General features: G+C 40.8%; 3 protein-coding genes across 6 annotated transcripts in view; 1 reads left to right on the top strand and 2 right to left on the bottom strand.

The window, feature by feature from the left end:
- Positions 1-3,109: 3,109 nt before the first annotated feature.
- Positions 3,110-8,030, bottom strand: alg5 (ALG5 dolichyl-phosphate beta-glucosyltransferase). The gene is made up of 10 exons (XM_008303990.1): positions 7,705-8,030; positions 6,816-6,984; positions 6,506-6,552; positions 5,817-5,885; positions 5,581-5,673; positions 5,373-5,486; positions 5,212-5,271; positions 4,981-5,132; positions 4,107-4,192; positions 3,110-3,727 (listed from the first exon to the last, which is right to left on the bottom strand). The coding sequence occupies exons 1-10, from the start codon at positions 7,765-7,767 to the stop codon at positions 3,612-3,614; spliced, it is 969 nt and encodes a 322-aa protein (XP_008302212.1). The 5' UTR covers positions 7,768-8,030; the 3' UTR covers positions 3,110-3,611.
- A 2,091-nt stretch (positions 8,031-10,121) lies between these two features.
- Positions 10,122-14,800, top strand: exosc8 (exosome component 8). Its single transcript, XM_008303995.1, has 11 exons — positions 10,122-10,178; positions 10,534-10,570; positions 10,695-10,758; positions 10,853-10,926; positions 11,009-11,054; positions 11,857-11,962; positions 12,068-12,113; positions 12,205-12,301; positions 13,603-13,723; positions 13,800-13,906; positions 14,587-14,800. The coding sequence occupies exons 1-11, from the start codon at positions 10,162-10,164 to the stop codon at positions 14,703-14,705; spliced, it is 834 nt and encodes a 277-aa protein (XP_008302217.1). The 5' UTR covers positions 10,122-10,161; the 3' UTR covers positions 14,706-14,800.
- Positions 14,724-17,336, bottom strand: part of supt20 (SPT20 homolog, SAGA complex component) — a 15,853-nt gene continuing 13,240 nt past the window's right edge. For 3 of the 4 annotated variants that reach the window (XM_008303992.1, XM_008303993.1, XM_008303991.1), the window contains exons 23-24: positions 17,092-17,180; positions 14,724-15,758 (exon numbers count right to left, since the gene is read on the bottom strand). In XM_008303992.1, the coding sequence (XP_008302214.1) occupies positions 15,612-15,758; positions 17,092-17,180 (236 nt within the window). In that variant the 3' untranslated portion in view covers positions 14,724-15,611. The remainder of the gene's footprint in view (positions 15,759-17,091; positions 17,181-17,336) is intronic. The other variant, XM_008303994.1, reaches the window with a different exon arrangement.

Below are 17,336 nucleotides of genomic sequence, written 5' to 3' on the forward strand. Positions count from 1 at the left end.
CAGGATTGGACACCCCTGGGTTAGGATGAAGGGGAGAGAGGAAATGATAGCAGAGACAAACAGACAACTAACAAGAGATTACAAACACTGGTGGGAGGACTGATCAGACACCTGCAGGGAGGACAAAGCACAGCCACTGCTGCAACTTCACCACCACTGCCAGACTCTCCGCTGTTATTGTGAAGCTTCTGTCGCAGCATTTTCCTGCGTTGACCTCTGCGGTCGGATTGACGCAGGTCTGAAGAGCTCGGAGGCTCCACTCCTCCAGCAGCCCCAGCCGAGCGCCACACAGCCTCGGCGGCGTCAGCCTGGCTGGAACCGCAGCGCCTGCATGCGAGATCCCTCCGCCTTCCCCCTCCTGGAACTTTCCCAGGATTTCAGGGATTTCACGTCCACGGCTCGCGGGCGGGCGTGCACGCGTGCGTGTGCGTGGCCACCTGAGCCAGTCTCCCAATCATCACTAACTAATGGAGGGCAGGAAGAAAAACAATCACACCTGTTCTCCTGCTCCAGACTATTTTAGTGACTTTCCTATGACGGACGCTGAAGCAGCCGAAGAACGTTTCTTCTTGTAGTATTTAGCAGTGCGTTTGTGTTTCTCCCTTCATTCATAAAATTAAATGCCTGCGCTTGGTTCTTGGGTATTATTCTTTCATTTGCACCTTTAATGACATATTACCTTTTTACAGCAGATTGTATGAGCCACTTTCATCATGCATGGTCACTGCTTCTATGTGTGATTTAGAATAACTATTTGTTAATTTATTATAGAATTGCTATTAAGTCATATATAAATGTGACAACAATAAGTATAGTTATATGCAAATTCCATACGCGACCACATCAACTCATCAATAAACACCTATTCTGGTTACTATTACTGTCATGTGGCCATGCGCAAATACGCACACACGCTGCACCTGTAGTCTGAAAAACATCTCCATTGTGCAGAGGTGACACTCCCCACAGTGTCCCTACTCGTTTTTACTCACGTTTTCGAATCAAATTACTATTTTTTCCCCCCTCTTAAAAGACCAAGTTTGTTTCGTTATCTACTGTTGGGAGCCACATAGAGGTCTTTCTCATTGCGGATGGATACGATCCTTTATTGGGAGTGCCGTGACTGGTCCAGTTAATGACGCAAGCCCGGCTGGCGACAGTGAGTCTACAAGTTTGACATTTTCACAGTTTACAGCAACTGCTGCGGGACGTAACAATACTCCCAACACGAAGTGAAACCACTCTGTGGATCTTTGCAAAAAAAAAAAAAAAACCTGATGATTTTTTTTTTTAACATCCCCCCTCCATCCCCCAAACCCACCAGGTATATCAACCAAAACGCACCACCGACATAAACTGCCGGTATGCCACAAATAGGTGGTGGTCCGTCAAAACAAGTGGTTACCAAACTGTGGTCCGGGGACTTTAACAACCTGTTTGTTCACATTTTATCAAGTGAACACAACACCATACCTTCCACGTGTGAATTTACAAAGTGTCTTTTGTTTTTTTTTAAACTGCAGATCTAAATCCGGAGGCAGGAAACAAGAAGATCGTGATTCACCGCCTCAGTGTCTTGTCTGGGTGCAGAGGGCAGACAGATGGGCAGGGCGCAAACAGGATGCGCTCCCCGGGGCTCCGGGAGGCCCCAGAGACATCCGCATCAGCGCGAACCCCAGACCTCAGGCTTGCATAAGAAAACAGCACTATTAAAGTTCATTTGCTTAGACCACAAAAACGCTCGCTGCACTCTTCCCAAGATGTTCACGAGGCTTAGGAGACAAACAAAGGGATGGATAATGCCATAAATAACGCAATCCCACTTTCCCCCCCCCCACTTCAGTTTCCATCATGTCAAAGAGAGGCCAAACAGGATAATGTAGCTTCCTGTAACGCATCCAATTTCATATAGCTGATCCCAGATAACTTCATCTGGCAATTTAATTTATAGAAAATTAAGTGATCTGTAAGTGGACTTACATTGGACTTAGATTTCCAGTAATATTTCACAGGTATTTCCTGACACACTACTCTCCACAGGATGCCTGATCCCCAATTAAACAACCAGTGGTCTTAGTTCACTCATCATCCACTACACTGTCCATGCAGTGTGTTCACGTGTTACATTTTGCTGTACCATCTCAAGCACATGGCAAGGTAAGGCTTTGTGTGGGTGACGGCACAACCAACCAAAGATTCAAACGCTATGACAGCAGTGTAAAAATCTCTTCATCTGACCGCAAATTTTGAGCTCCGAAGACATCGTTGGTCTTGCTTTTAAAATGAGTAACTCCTTTAGTTAAAGATTTTTGTGGAAAAAGGTGTTTTTAGAAAATTCTAGCTGAAGTGTACCTGTTCAAGAAGAAGGATTTTAACGAATTCAAAGGTTGCACAGAACACCAACACAACTCCTCTTCACATTGTCATTGATTTCAGAATGAACATACACAACATCACATGGACATCACCTGTACTGTAGAGCTGCTGTGTCCTCTGGCTGCTCAGGTTCTCAGTACAGGAATCAGGCTTTTCCAAGGTAAAGCTGGAAAACAAGGTAATCATGCTTTTGCTCTTGTTGCTCCTTGACTCTCAAAAGTACACCTCGTAAAAAAAAACAACAAAAAACTTTTAAAAGTCGTTTGTTTTCTTTGCCTCATCCTGGTTTTTATAAGTTTACATTTTGTGGTTTCTGCACTTAACCTCATTGTTTTCACATTTCCTCAATCTTTATTAAGTCTCTCTCTTTTCTTCCTCCCATTAAGCACTTCAGTTTGGTGAGGCACTATGTAAAGTCAGTCGTTCATTACAAACTAATTTGAAAATAACAATGAGAATTAGCCATTACAATATCCTGCAGTTTGAGGTAACATCACATGCCCGTTTATGGTTTAAAAAAAAAAAAAACGTAAAAAAAAAAAAGAGAAGAAAATCCAATCTACGAAACTAAACAATCACCCGTTTCGTATTTTTGCTTGAAAAATGAGAAACTGAAAATCAGCGATCCAAAAAGTTGCATTACATTTTTTTGCTCCTTTGACTAGTTGATTAATCAGTGAATGGTTGCAGCTTTGGTCAGGAGGTTAATATTGATTGTCAAATCATAAATCAGTGACTTCTTAAAATTTTTATTTTGGTTCAAGTCATTTAAGCTATCCAGCTCTTCAACCCACAGCCATGTTTTCTCCAAAATAAAATCCCCTCCCTTTTGCAAATTTCATATAACAACATTCATTCTTCATGTGAGAATCTTGACACACAGATGATCAGATCCGTCACATTTCACCACAAATCGTCCTCACTTACAGTTGATTGGGCACAAAATAAACAGTAAGTAACTTAGTACATGAATCAGTCCTACATTCTGTAAACTGTGGCAACAGAAATGTATGTGTAACCGTGGCCATGGCATACCAATATGCACATAAAAAAGGCAGAACCATGAGGAACCTACAACTGTGCCATGACTTCACGTCCAGTGATGTCGAGAAAGGAGAAGAGCTGATACTTTGCGATTACAGTGAATGATGGACACAGTTGTAATCCCACCTCATCCAAAGGCTTGATGGCTCTATCATAGGCTGTCTCTATGACACGAGGGCTTATCTGATTGGCTAATCAGTCTTTTGAGTTGACTGCAGTTTCCAGGCTCCTGTGATGTAGCGCAGACGAATGAAAATCAGGTCTCGTCCCATCTGCAGCCAGCTCCAAAACGGGACCAGCTTGGACCCTGGTGGAGCAAAAATCACGGCAACTTCATTTTCAAGTTATACTTTTTGAAGATAAGTAACAGAAATGTGCCAGTTTGCTGATATTTATCACTGATGGGACATGTACTAAAAATACTTTATGACAGGCTTTAGTAAATAGCTGAAAAGATGCTTCATAAACTGAGAGAAGCATTAATATCACACACAAAGATTACCTTGTACAAAACACAATTTTAAATTATTATTATCATGCTACATGAAAATGAAAAATATCGAGTAGAAATGAATAAAATCAGCCAATCACAAACTTACGCACACATCCAACAGAGATATTTATAGAACTACAGATAAGTGCCACAGAGAGAGAACACATGTCCACATATTCCACGAAAAACCCACCTTCTATTTCAGTCCAGTTGACTGCCACCTCTGCTATGGGGATTTTAAAACACTGGGCAATGTACAGGAGCTCCACATCAAACGCCCTGGGAGACGAGAGATTAAAGTGGACAACAGATGTTCAAAAGCTGCATTAAAGTTCATATTTTATTGCACCTAAAAAAATGAATCGTACAGTGGTCTAATCATGAGAGCTGGGCATGAAACCTCAGTGAGAAACCTCTGTTAGCTTTGTTGCACCTGTTGGGGCAGTACAACTTCCAAGGTCATCGGTTTTATTGGTTAATAGAGATGATGGTGACATGCATTCCACACTTGAGCTGCATTTGATGTGTGTCCGCGGTGGGAAGTCACACCTCAAAACTATATAATGTTTACCCCCTTGCATGTTCGATGGACAAAGTAGGGAACAAAAACATTGCTGCCGCCACATTTGCTTTGTTGCTTTTCTGCGATCAACAAACGTTTAGCAACAGACATGAAGTTTACTTAAGTGAATAGCAGAAAAAGAGAAGGCTGCTATTTTGGTGAATTATGTTCAGGTTTCCACAGCTGAAAATTTCACTTCTGGTGGAATCTTCTTAAATGTTTTCCTGGTCGGGTATTGGAAATTCTGAGTGCCCACTTACCAGCAACTAGCTAAATTTAACCTTGATCTAACTATAAGTCTAGCTAACCATTTACCTAAAAACACCAATGTGAGACATGTTGAATGAGGTATTTTAACTACTGTTTGTCTGCTGTTTTGGAAAAATAATTTAATTAAAAAAATAATAACTTCCGATTGGCTTGCTTTTGCTTTAAATAACACAGACACATGTGCATTGCAGCTATTACTGCATCATTACACTAAGTAATAGAGTTGATTTCTTACCACCGCTCGACATGGAGAGAGGAGAAGGTCTTGAGTGCAGCCTCACGTGTAAAAAGCTTGAAGCCGCACTGTGTATCTTTGATCCCTCTCACACAAAAGAACCACACCAGGAAGTGAAAGCCATACATAAGGAATGTACGAAACATAGATCGCTGTGGAGACACAACAGTGGTGATTAGAAATTAGATAGAAAGACACATTCTACAATAAAGAAGAAGAAGAAACAGTTACCTGAGCTACAGACTCCTTCTCTAGGTGAGCTCTGGAACCACATGCGATTGCCATGTTCTCCTAAATATTAGAGAGGCATTTTTAGGATGGTCACGTATTAACAGCGTTCCTATTAATATATTTTTGTGAGACAGAACTACACAAACAAAACACCGCCACACCGGTCTGGGGTTGAGGTCATTAAGTCCAGCCTCCACTTTCTCAATGTCAGAGAACTTTGTGGCTCCGTCAGCATCTGCCATCAGAATGAATTTCCCTCTGGAGCTCAGAGTTCCCTTTGAGACAGAGCAAAGACGGGCAAAGTTAACTTCATACTGCTGCTTCTGTGAAGCATTCAAACACACTGTGTTCTCACATCCACATTCTTACCATCCGCACAGCTCCTCCTTTTCCCCTGTTCTCCACCAACGTCAGGACCCGCATTTTATCTGCGCTGTACTTCCTAGTGTAGCGTAAAGCGACCTGGCAGGACATCACAACAATGCTCACTTAGAAACCAAATCTCTAATGGCATAATTTCAAAATCTATACCAGAGCAAAACTTGAGGGGATTTAGAATGGAACTCTTGGGAACATACCCCCAGAAAGAGGCTTAAAATCATTACCTCAGTGGTTTTGTCTTTGCTGCCATCATCAACCACGATGACCTCGTAGGTGAAAGAAGGGTTTTGTTTCTGCAGTGAAGAAGCAACATGAGTGATTTGTTTCCCAAGAGGCACTTTTTAAGGTCAATGCTGCCACCTACTGCTACCTTTGAGAATGACATGTTCAGCAACAAGAGCCGTCTTTGCTAAGATACTTCTCAGAGGATGCTTCCATCTAGTGGAATCCTCGTAAACTATTAATAAAAATGAGTCTTAAAATCTTTTAAATGAGTCGCTATTTATGAAAATACAGTAAAGTTATCTGTGTATGTATTCCCAATGGGGGATGAATAAAAAAAATATTAAAAAGTATGCTAGATTCCCAGTCCTCCAGGTCATGGTAATCCTGGGAGATTTAGTAGAAAGCAACAGGACTTCTCTTTTAGGTTCGGTTCTTGAACACGTTTCATTCCTCACCCATAAGGCTTCTTCAGCTCTGACTGACTGATGGGGAGTTTCAGATAGATGACTATATATAGTGAGTATATACAACCAAAACTCCCCATCAGTCAATTACAACTAAAGATTCGGAGATGAAACATCTTCAGAAACCTAAAAGAGAAGTCCTGTTGCTTTCTACTGAAGCTCATAAGAGTAACATTTTCACTAAGACTGAATTTAACATTGCACATTGGAGGTTTAACACTTACTTGTCTCTTTTCCAAGTACTCCATAGCTTCATCCAGCATCACAGGCACTGAAATGACACACAGTAACATACATACATATTAGCACCTACAACCAACTGCAGCTGCACTGGAACATTTTTAAACTGACTGACAACTGATGATGCACAATTAACAACTGCTGTTCAGTTTAATGAGTTTATCTGTACTGCAGTTATTCGACTACTTGTGAAGTGACCCTGGAATTAACATTACTCTTCACAGTCTGAAGTATCTGCCTTCATAGGCAGGATACAGTGCAGATGTTTCTGACAGAACAGCTGGTGTCACTCACTTCGGAGCTCCTCGTTGTAGGCCGGGATCACAACAGACAGCTCCCTGGAGTGGGGATCTTGAAGGCTGGGGAAGAGCTCCTTCTCTCCCGTGGCGGTGAGGAAGTATTTCTCCTTCTCGTGGCGCTTCAGGTTCACCATGCCTGCAGATAAATGTGCTATTATGAGCACCTAAAAAGGGAGAAATATGAGAATGGTACGGTTGTTACTGCTTTTGTTTTTAAAATTTTTTTTAAAAGACAGGTGTACAAACTTTATTTAACAAGATGAAGAGAGGGCACCTATACTTTATTTCATAGCATGGACTATTTAATCTAATTGGCACAGCAGTCTTTGTTGTTAACATGACTTGGGAGTTGTGATGGGCTACAACTATGTGTAATCAATGTTTAGTGTTTTGATAAAGCTAGGTTTGCATTTTAAGCCTTCCATCTTCCTTTTGTTGTGTGATGTTTGTCTACACTATATGTGGTTTTGAAACTGCCTCTGTACGTTTCAATTGTCTTGTATGTTAGGTGTGTTTCATTATTAGTACAGAATAAAATCTAATGAAACAAATGTTTGTCATTTATTCATTATATAAACTGTGCTAAGTTTTACTACTTTTGAGAATTTTGTTTTCCACTTTAAAGTGGACCAATCTTGTGGCTTTGGAGCAGAAAGAACAGAAAGCATAATTAACATAAGATACAAGAGGTACAGCAAAAGATTGGTCAATGGAAAAAGTACAAAGAGAAAGGAATCCACACTGTCATGTTTCTGTACGTCAGTTAGTGCAAAAACGCAGTTGGGCAGCTGTTTCCTTCCTATTACAGATAGCAAACACTTTCTAAAACAAGCTACAACAAATCTCTGGCAACGCAATATTAACGAAATACAATATTTACTTACCACAATGAAACCTAAAGCTGCTAATGCGACGAGGGCTTGAACTATTTCACAGAGAAAATCCATTTTCCATCCAGCTTCCCTGCAACCACTGACAGATCACCAGTCCAAGTGGCTAGCTAAAAAGCTAGCTCGCTCTCTCCTTAGTTTGCTTCTTGTCCAGTAGTTTGTTCACTGACCTCCCAGAATACACGAGAAAACACGGGTTTATGAGATTGTTTAGAAAGTGGAAACTGTAAATAAGAGCCCCTATATTTCCATTACACTGGGGGCAGTTCGCTGAACTCCACTTCCAATCACAACTGTACACCAAGGCGACGCGGAAGTAGCGGCTTCTTCTCGACACATCATCATTTTACAACAAGAGACACTGAGCGGCTCCGTGTTACCTGCAGCGACACGAACACCGCCAGCTAGTGGACAGGCGGGGTACTGACAGCGATGATAAAACTGTATATACAATGGGGGTTGACATGAATATATAATACATTCATCTCCTACACATTTTACAAGTTAAATATGAAGCATACTTTTTTTTATAGATCGCAGTTTGACCAGTCGGGTTAAAAAAAAGTAGAGGTATAATTAAAAAAAAAAAACCTTCAAACATCTTAGTTTTTGCTTTTTAAGTAAATTCTATCCTTCTTCTTTTTTGAACATAGAGGATTAAGTATTTGTTGCTCCAATGTGTTGCATCAACACAACAGAATATCCATCATAAAGCAACCAAGTACACGCTACACTGGAAATGATGATGGGCAGATGGTAAGTGGGGTTATAGTCCAGAAATCACAATCGTGAGTAACACATCTGTGACATATGGAGTTCATGAAGAATGGTAGAGAAACTGCAAAGCTAGCTAGCATTCTCTGGGATGCAATCATCTTATTGGACACGTCCATCCAGAGCTGTCTGCTAGAATTTCTTTGGTTATAAATGCCGTTCTTGTCTTTTCTACAGCCATTTGTGTCATCATGCCATTTAAATAAAGTTGTATTTTAAAGTAGTCGTTTATAATGACATGGTCAGAAGAGTGTCTGTATCCTGGTCACATCCTGGTCACATCCTGGTCACGATATCTGATGAAGCCACACCTGACTAGAGTGTGGATTAACTCAACGATTGAGAATTTGTCACCAGCTGAACAGCTAAAAAAACTGGATACATTTGTCACTATAACAACAGAAATAAGATTTTTTTTTTAAACTTTTTTTCTGCCATCAGAAAAGAAAACCATTTGCATGCTGCATTTATATTTTTGCTCAGAGTAAAATAATTTGTGATTTTCAGTAAAACAACCTGACATTACAAATAAAAAAGATTCTAAGTAAAACTGGATCTTGTCGGTATAATCTTACTTCATAAAAACAACAGAACATCTATTTCCTAAAGCCAAATCAAACCAATTTCAAATACAAGTTCCACATCAGTAAAAATTGGTTAACAAGTAGTAGGCTCCACACACATTAAAAAAGTAATAAAACATAAAACAAAATAATGAATTGTATTTGCCGCATTAGATCCACTTAAAATCTTGTGTGGGTACCAAGCATGTTAATTGCAAAATACAGTATCCAAGCAGGTATGATACCAAGAAAATAGAATTTTATGCAAAAAAAAAAAAAAAAAATCAAATATGGATGTAATTAAGAAACATGTCTTTAAAAAAACTAATGCCTGAGGAAATAGGATTATTAAAGTGGAGCTATATTTACATCAAAACGGGATATAGACACCTCTTGTACCAAACAGTGATCATCTGCCAAAAAATGATTGCTCAGTTTATATATGTGTGCAGCAGCTTTTATCTGGATGGAATAGTCAAATACACATAACTTTATGTCTGCTGTAATGCTTCCCTTAAGTATATTGGTGTATATGCAGTTTATGGCATATTCCAGCATGACAATAATATACTGTTGTTTTCAGCGTTTAGGATGTAAAATGGTGTATATGGTCTGATATCCTAATTTATATTGGGCAACTGTAATTTACTGTAATTAACATTATTTACACATGGGTTTATATAAATGTGTAAAATAAAGAAAATCTGTTTTCCATTTATTCTGTTGGCCATATTTCCTAAAATATAACCCTCATGAACTAAATCAGGTCTTTTTTTGATGCATTAATAACATTGCAGTTACTATGTAGAAGCTGCATCACTATCAGGCAGGTAGAAAACTGCATTATATGAGTTGAACTGCTCCTTTAAAGCTGTTTCAACAGGTATAAAGAGCTGGGTTTGTTATAATGTCAGGAACAGAGTAGTAAAAATAATGCAGAGACACGAACATAGCTCTTTATGACTGCTTGACCCTGATAAAAGCAGGTAAGGATGATAATAAACTAGGCAATATCGGATTTGGGGCAGATGATCGCTTTGTCAAACCGGCGAGTTTTCTTCCTACCGGCTTCCGTAGGACGGACACCAGACCCACGTGGTTCATCATAATAATCATGGCGGCTGGTTTCAAGTAAGGACGTAGAAACTGTAGCTATTTTACCGAAAATAGTACTTTTAATTTGATTTATTATCACCTACCAAATAAACGTAACAGTTGCGCTGATCGTTGTGTGTTTTTCCAAAAATATAACACATGAGACGGAGATAAACCGTTAACGGCGCACTTCATTCAGTCCTTCAGTTGCTTCTCTCATGTTGTAGTTCATGATTACTTCATATTTACTACAATCTACACGTACATATCAACTGAATAGTCATTCTAGAGGCAGAAACTTCTCGGTTTCTTTGTGGTGTTGTTGTCTTTACTCTGATCACAGTATTTATCTGTCGTGTCTTTCATTCCTTGCTGATCTGCGCACCTGCAGGACTGCTGAGCCTCTGGAGTACCACAGGAGCTTTCTGGTTAGTGATCACAGTCCTAGAAGTCCACAATCAGCTGTCAATCAACTTGTTTCACTGAGTGAATGGGAGCATGTGTCTATTTAATGTCAGTATCAGCTGTCTTACTCAAACCTTCCCTTCCCAGAAAGAAAACTGTCGACCTGATGGGCGAGAGCTGTCTGAGTCCAGAACCACAACACTGAACATAGGTGAGCATCGGTTCTTACTCACAGTACAACGTGTGTTGCTGTATATTCTTTAACCCACATGGGATTGTTTTTCTCTGTTTGTCTGTCCGGTCAGGGTCCATATCCACAGCAGATGGCTCAGCCCTGGTCAAGATGGGAAACACCACAATCATCTGTGGAATCAAAGCGGTAAAAGTTCATGAACACAGCAGTTAAAATCCTTATTTGAATGAATCTGAACCAGATCAACATCCGATTTTTTCGTTTGTAGGAGCTGGCAAACCCGACAGTGGAGGCACCTGGGAAAGGATACATCGGTAAGTCCAGTGCAAAGGTGGATTTAAGACAAGATACACACCCTCCCACTTTTCTATTACATGAATAATATAAAAACATCAATGATGACTTTATACAACACTTTTAAAAACAAGGGTTTACAAAAAAGCAGTATATCAAAAACAAATACAAGTTAAGTAATTAAAGCAATACAGCCTAAGTAGACAAGTGTTATTTGTTTAGCACATTTTAAACAACAGTCATTGAATCAAAGTGCTTTCCAATAAGGTTGATGTTAAACCAAACAAGTTTAACTATTAAGGTCAAGACCCTACAATATTATACATTTAAATACAGTTAAAACCCTGCTATGTTATATTAAATGCAAATTCACCAGACTAAATTAAATATTGCACTTAAGCTCCTACAGTATAGTTAATTATGCAAATTTACCAGACTAATTACCTTACAATATTATAAACTCTCAGAAATTTTCTGATCAATTTAAATCATTAATTAAGGGGAAATCCCTACAAAATGATGCATGGAATCAATCCATGAACTCCTGTTGAACAAGCACATTGGTGACAGTGGAGAGGATGAACTTCCTTTCAGCCAGATCAAAAACTGATAAACATATTAAGTTTAATTATCGAATTGCATTGGAACGTCATCTTACTCAAAGATTGTTTTTGTTTGTCGGTTTTCTCCTGTGTATATTATTTGATTACCTCCTCTGATTATTATGTTATTCTAATTTATCAATGGCTGCATCCCAGCAGCAAAAGGTATTCGAATCAAAAAGCCAACACTGACTGCAGTCCTCGTCTCCATCCTTCTTAGTGCCCAACGTGGACTTGCCACCTCTATGTTCCTCTCGGTTTCGTCCGGGTCCTCCGGGAGAACAGGCCCAGGCTGCCAGCCAGTTCATCGCTGATGTTATTGAAAGGTGACAGACTTTTGTGCATTTTGTTCATTTTTCATTAGATGCACATTAACTGTCCTCATGCCTGTCACTGCTTTCAGTTAAGTGTCTTTTTTATGTGTGTTGCAGCTCTGAAGTGATAAAAACAGAAGACTTGTGTATTGACAGAGGAAAGGTAAACCCAGAATCATACACACACACCGGTACTGGTTGTGATTTTTGTCAATGTTGAGTCATCTGTACTAATTCCGCCGTTTCTGCTGCAGCTCTGCTGGGTGCTCTACTGTGACATGATGTGTCTTGACTACGACGGGAACATTCTGGATGCTTGCATCATTGCCCTGCTGGCTGCCCTGAAGAACAGTAAGCGTTGTATTAAATGGAAGTAATGGACATAACTGTGACTGACATGGGAAAAAAACAACTTACAATTATTTGCTTTTAAGTGTTTTAGTTGGGGAATTTCATTGACATTCAGCTGTACGAGGTGTGTCAGAAAACTTCCAGGACTGGTGCAACAAAACATATATTTCAAACTACAAACTACAAGTTTTCCCCTTTGAAGTAATCCCCCAGGAGTCTAACACACTTTCCCAGCCTTCTCTGCCACGCCGCCATGCACTCCTGGAAGGATTCTTCCAGGATCCTCCTCAGCTCTGTCATCACAGCCATCTTGATGTCGTCCACGTCTTCAAAACGAGTCTCCTTGATGACCCCCTTGAGCTTGGGGAGAGGAACAAATCCCACGGAGCCGGGGGGGTAAGTAGGGAGGTTGCTCCAGCACGGCAATGTTCTTCTCAGCCAGGAACTGTTGGATGCTCAGGGCATTGTGATCAGGCGCGTTGTCATGGTGAAGCAGCCACGACTTGTCCTACCACAACTCTCGCCTCTTCTCGCACACTGAACAAAGCAAACGCTGCAGGATCTCTTTGTAGACGTGCTGGTTGATCGTCTGAAGGGGAAAAGTCGTAGTTTTGGTTTGAAATATATCTTTTGTGACTCCAGTCCTGGAACTTTTCTGACACACCTTGTATAAATTCCCTGCTTCTAGCTACTGTAGTGCAAAGTGCAGAGTACTTAGAGTGTCAGTAATGAAATCAAAAACAATAAAAATACTTAGAGCAAAATTTCTTAAGAATAATAAAATCTGTGTATTCGGTAGTAGTTTCCTAGTTAAAACAGACAAATAAAACAGAACAATAATTACACTGCATGGATCTAGTGTCTGCACTATATATATTTTTTTGTTTGTAAAGGATGAGTGTATGAATATGAATACCTGTCTTCATTCGTCGGTAGTTTATGAATCTTACAGCCTAGAAAAATAAGCTCTTACATAGCCTAGTAGTCACCGCTCTGCTTGCTGCAGAACCTTTTTTTTTTTGCAGGTCAAGCAGTCAAGGCTGGGAATGAGGGAAGTCAGTGATAATGCTAGTGGTAGTTTCCTGTTATCGGTTACTGATAAGAGGAAGCAAGATTTTTTTTCACTCACTGTAGGGCCTCCTGGTCTGAGGCATTTTAATCTCGGACTACAAAATTGCAATATTGTTACAGTACATACAGCCATTCTGCCTGTCTTTCAGAGAAAACAGATCTCTACTCCTTAGATTTGTCTTGTAAACTGTGATTTATCAGTATATTGACAGTGCCCCTGCCCCCTGCAGCACAGCTTCCAGAGGTCACCATCAACAAGGAGACATGTGCACCAGAGGTGAATCCAGAAAAGAGATGCGGGCTGCATATTCACAAACATCCTGTTGGTGCCTCTTTTTGCGTCTTCGATGAGTAAGTTTGTCGAACCAGAATATAAACTGTGTTCATTAGTGCAATCTTTTGTAACCCTGGCTTGCTCTCTGTGCAGCTCCATTCTGATCGTAGATCCCACAGCTGAGGAGGAGAGTCTGTCGACCGCACAGCTCACGGTGGTGACAGATGAGGAAGGTCGACTCTGCTCTCTACACAAACCAGGTCAGAAACAGCCTGTACTAATTCTCTTTTCCATTTTTTAGTGATATTTTGCCAACTTCTTAGTGATTACACAAAGGAAAACTCATTACAAAGTCCTCACTGTCAAAAATATAGGGCTGGAGAAGATTATTGTTTTGTTGTTTGAGAATACAGAGGTCACTTTTCAGTTTTATAGGAAGTAAAGTAGTAAAGTAGATAGTAATAGTTTAGTAAAGTAACTGACTTAGGGCGAAGGCAGGGGACACCCTGGACAGGTCACCAGTCTATCACAGGGCTACACAGACAGACAGACAAACAAGCACACTCACATTTACACCTACAGACAATTTAGAGTTACCAGTTAACCTCAACATGTTTGTGGGAGGAAGCCTGAGAACCCAGAGAGAACCCACACTACACAGGGAGAACATGCAAACTCCATGCAGAAAGATCCCAGGTGTCCTCACCGGGCATGAACCGGCGATCTTCTTGCTGCGAGGCAATGCTAGCCACCGCGCCACCCTGAAGCCCTTTCCATGAGCTAGCTTTGTCAAAACCACTAAAAGAAAGAGGACTAAATCCCAAATATAACTGTGAAACTGACAGCGTATGAATGGCGTTCTTGCAGCATTAGGAGCCTTAAAACAAATCTTATAAATTGTGTAAAACATTGCTTCATACAATCTCTCTCTGTGGCTCAGGTGGGACGTCACTGTCGGGAGAGAAACTGCAGGAGTGCATCAGCAGAGCAACAGCACGACAGAGAGAGATCCAGAAACTCATTGACAAAGTTATACATAGTGTGAAGACGGCACAATAAAGAGACTCAGACGATACCTTTTTATCTAAAAGCTGTATTTTCCACTGTCAATATATATTCTTTTTTTTTAATAACAATAAAACTGCTGACAAAGACTGCTTAAAAAAATTATTTCTCAGTGTCCGGAAATGTCTCACACACACACTCAATGTCTCGTAAGAATACGCTCATGGCTCCTGAACTAATTAAAAGGAAATGCCATTTCAAAATGTGCTGTACAAAAGCAGATACACCGTCTTGCATGTTGATCTTGAGTCCTCGTTTTGAGCCCTGTGCCGGGACTGCCAACAGAAGAAAGACTTCCAACAGACTGAGAGGTAGAGAGCTGCCCCCAGGCACTACTCCAAGATCAGATTTGCATTTTCACATGTAATGGTTATATGGAGGATTTGGTGTCAATAAGCTCAGCTGGGATCCGTGCTTAAAGGGCAGTTTGTACCGGGGACAACCAAGCAGAGGCAGGAGGATCGGGCAGCCTTGTGTGGAATCCTCTGAGAATGTGCATTCATGATCCTCTCAGTCCACAGGAGCCTCCATAGAGAAAAGTCTTCCTGAAGGGGCAATGTGTTTACTGTGGAAGCCCGCTACCTACGAGAACCATCTTCTTCTGTTTCATCTCAAAAAAATATCAGTAAGGTTCTTTAAGTTTAGGGCTCCCTGTTCTAAAAACCCCATCCTCTATGGTGGACACAGTTTTGGTTCTCCAAAACCTCTGACAACCATTACATACAAATTTGTCAGCTAGAAAAAGACAAACGGAAAGGACAAAAAAAGTCTTTTTTTTTTTTTTTCTTGTCTGCAGTCTCCACAGTGAGGCAGACAAAGAGCACAGTATGGATCATTCACGTCCTTGTGTAGTTGGGGAGGGGAGGGGAGGGGGGGGAGTTTTAGTGTGATTTTAGTCTGTCATGACTTCGGGAGGGGCTGTGGCGTGCTCCTCTTCCTCTTACTTCTTGGTTGGCTGGCGGTATGTTGCCGTGGTGCTCCCCCCTGAGGAGCTGCTGCTCCCATAGCCATTTGCTGCTGCTGCATTTGGTGCTGCAAGAATTGCAACTGTTCGATGCACAGGGAAAGATAGACAAAAAAATAAATAAATCAGAGGACATTTCAGTACGTTATTTCAAGCTACATAATGCAGCAAAAAGATTGTCATTTAATCTAAGGTAGATGTAAGCATCTCCAGCACGGTTTAGTGGCACTGGTCGTAAGCGGATTCCCTCACTCAAACTGAAACTACACGATCGCTCGAGAAAGCTTTGTGCCAGAGTACGCCTATCAGTGGCATGGGTTAGTTAAGCTGAACTAAAGCCTGGCACATACAACATACAGGAGGAGTGTGCGGAGAAACACAGAAGAGTGGTTAATGGGTTGCAGAGGAGACGGAGGAGGAAGGAAGAGACAACAGATTCGGGGCGGGTCGGGGTGTGTTGGGGAGTGAGGCAGGATACAGTCAAGCAGCACCAGTGGCGTCTGGAGACACAAATTACTGGCTCTGATCCTGGCGAAAAACAAACATGCAGCTTGGCAACCGTGCTTTCTGCTTACAGTAAGTCAGCAACCTCAACAGGGCAAAAAAAAAAAAAAAATCGTTATTTTCTCGACTTGGACTCATGCTTACAGTGTAACAGCCTGTCATCTCTGTCATAATGCAGTCAGCAACCTTCCAAACACCTATGTACCCAGTAACAATATTTCCGATCCTGACGTTGAGTGCCGTCTAAGAACATGCCTCCCAGTTTGACACGTTGTTAGTTGCTGCCATTGGAAGTGCCACAAGCTCTGCTGTGTGGGTTGCTTTGACCACCGAGGTTTTCTTTTGTCAAACAACATAATAACCAAACATACAACACAAGATGGAATGAATGGTGTGGATCTACAAACAAAAAAAGGTGGTGAAGAAGGATTTTGATGAAAATCAGACCTGAGGTGATTCAGTTTCAACTGTAACTATTCACTGGAAATAATAATAAAAAAAAAAAGCGTAAACAATATATTTTAAATTACTGTTTAAGATATATAAATATATAGCAAAAGCTGTACTATGTTAAATGTGTTCACGTTTTCAAAGCCCTCAAAATTTTGCATTTTGGAGCCACAAAATGTTTTAATGCTGTGACAGGAAGTCCACAATCACTTGCTTTAAATCCATTAAATTTTATGCAGGTCTGCTGAAAATAATAAAGAATATTTAAGAAATTCTTGTTTGTGTCAGACTTACAAACAAACAAAGTTAATTTACTTAGTTCTCTGACAGTTTATAGTGTAGCACAACATACACCTGCCCGCTACATAAAGGCATGGAGAGTTGGCTGATGAATCTAGTCTCAGTGTTTAGCTCCTACAAAGATTATATATGTGTATATGAATGTTAATGTTGCTGTATTACTTGGATCTGTGGCTGGTGCTGCTGCTGAAGCCTTGGAGAAGGCAGCGGGGGCCCAGACCCGTCCAGCCCACAGCCCAACTGGGACAGCACTAAGGGGGAGGGAGGAGGGAGAGAGGGAGTCCCAGAGGGAAGGATGTGATGGCAAGAGGGAGAGAAGCAGAAGGAGGAATGTAGTAAAGTATGAAGAGAGAAAATGCACATACAGGCAAACGGGGAACATCGACGAGGATGAGAGGGGGAGGATG

This window comes from Stegastes partitus, unplaced genomic scaffold (assembly GCF_000690725.1).
Source record: "Stegastes partitus isolate 25-593 unplaced genomic scaffold, Stegastes_partitus-1.0.2 Scaffold2110, whole genome shotgun sequence".
NCBI lineage: Eukaryota > Metazoa > Chordata > Actinopteri > Pomacentridae > Stegastes > Stegastes partitus.

What these genes read in the sequence shown, in the direction of transcription:
- alg5 (XM_008303990.1), bottom strand. Translation starts at nt 7,767, where the DNA reads ATGGATTTTCTCTGTGAAATAGTTCAAGCCCTCGTCGCATTAGCAGCT. An exon ending in CTACAACGAGGAGCTCCGAA is followed by an intron (nt 6,553 to 6,815) that starts GTGAGTGACACC and finishes GTGTCATTTCAG; the next exon opens with TGCCTGTGATGCTGGATGAA. An exon ending in ATGACCTCAACCCCAGACCG is followed by an intron (nt 5,272 to 5,372) that starts GTGTGGCGGTGT and finishes TCTAATATTTAG; the next exon opens with GAGAACATGGCAATCGCATG.
- exosc8 (XM_008303995.1), top strand. An exon ending in TGTGTATTGACAGAGGAAAG is followed by an intron (nt 12,114 to 12,204) that starts GTAAACCCAGAA and finishes TTTCTGCTGCAG; the next exon opens with CTCTGCTGGGTGCTCTACTG. An exon ending in CTGCTCTCTACACAAACCAG is followed by an intron (nt 13,907 to 14,586) that starts GTCAGAAACAGC and finishes TCTGTGGCTCAG; the next exon opens with GTGGGACGTCACTGTCGGGA.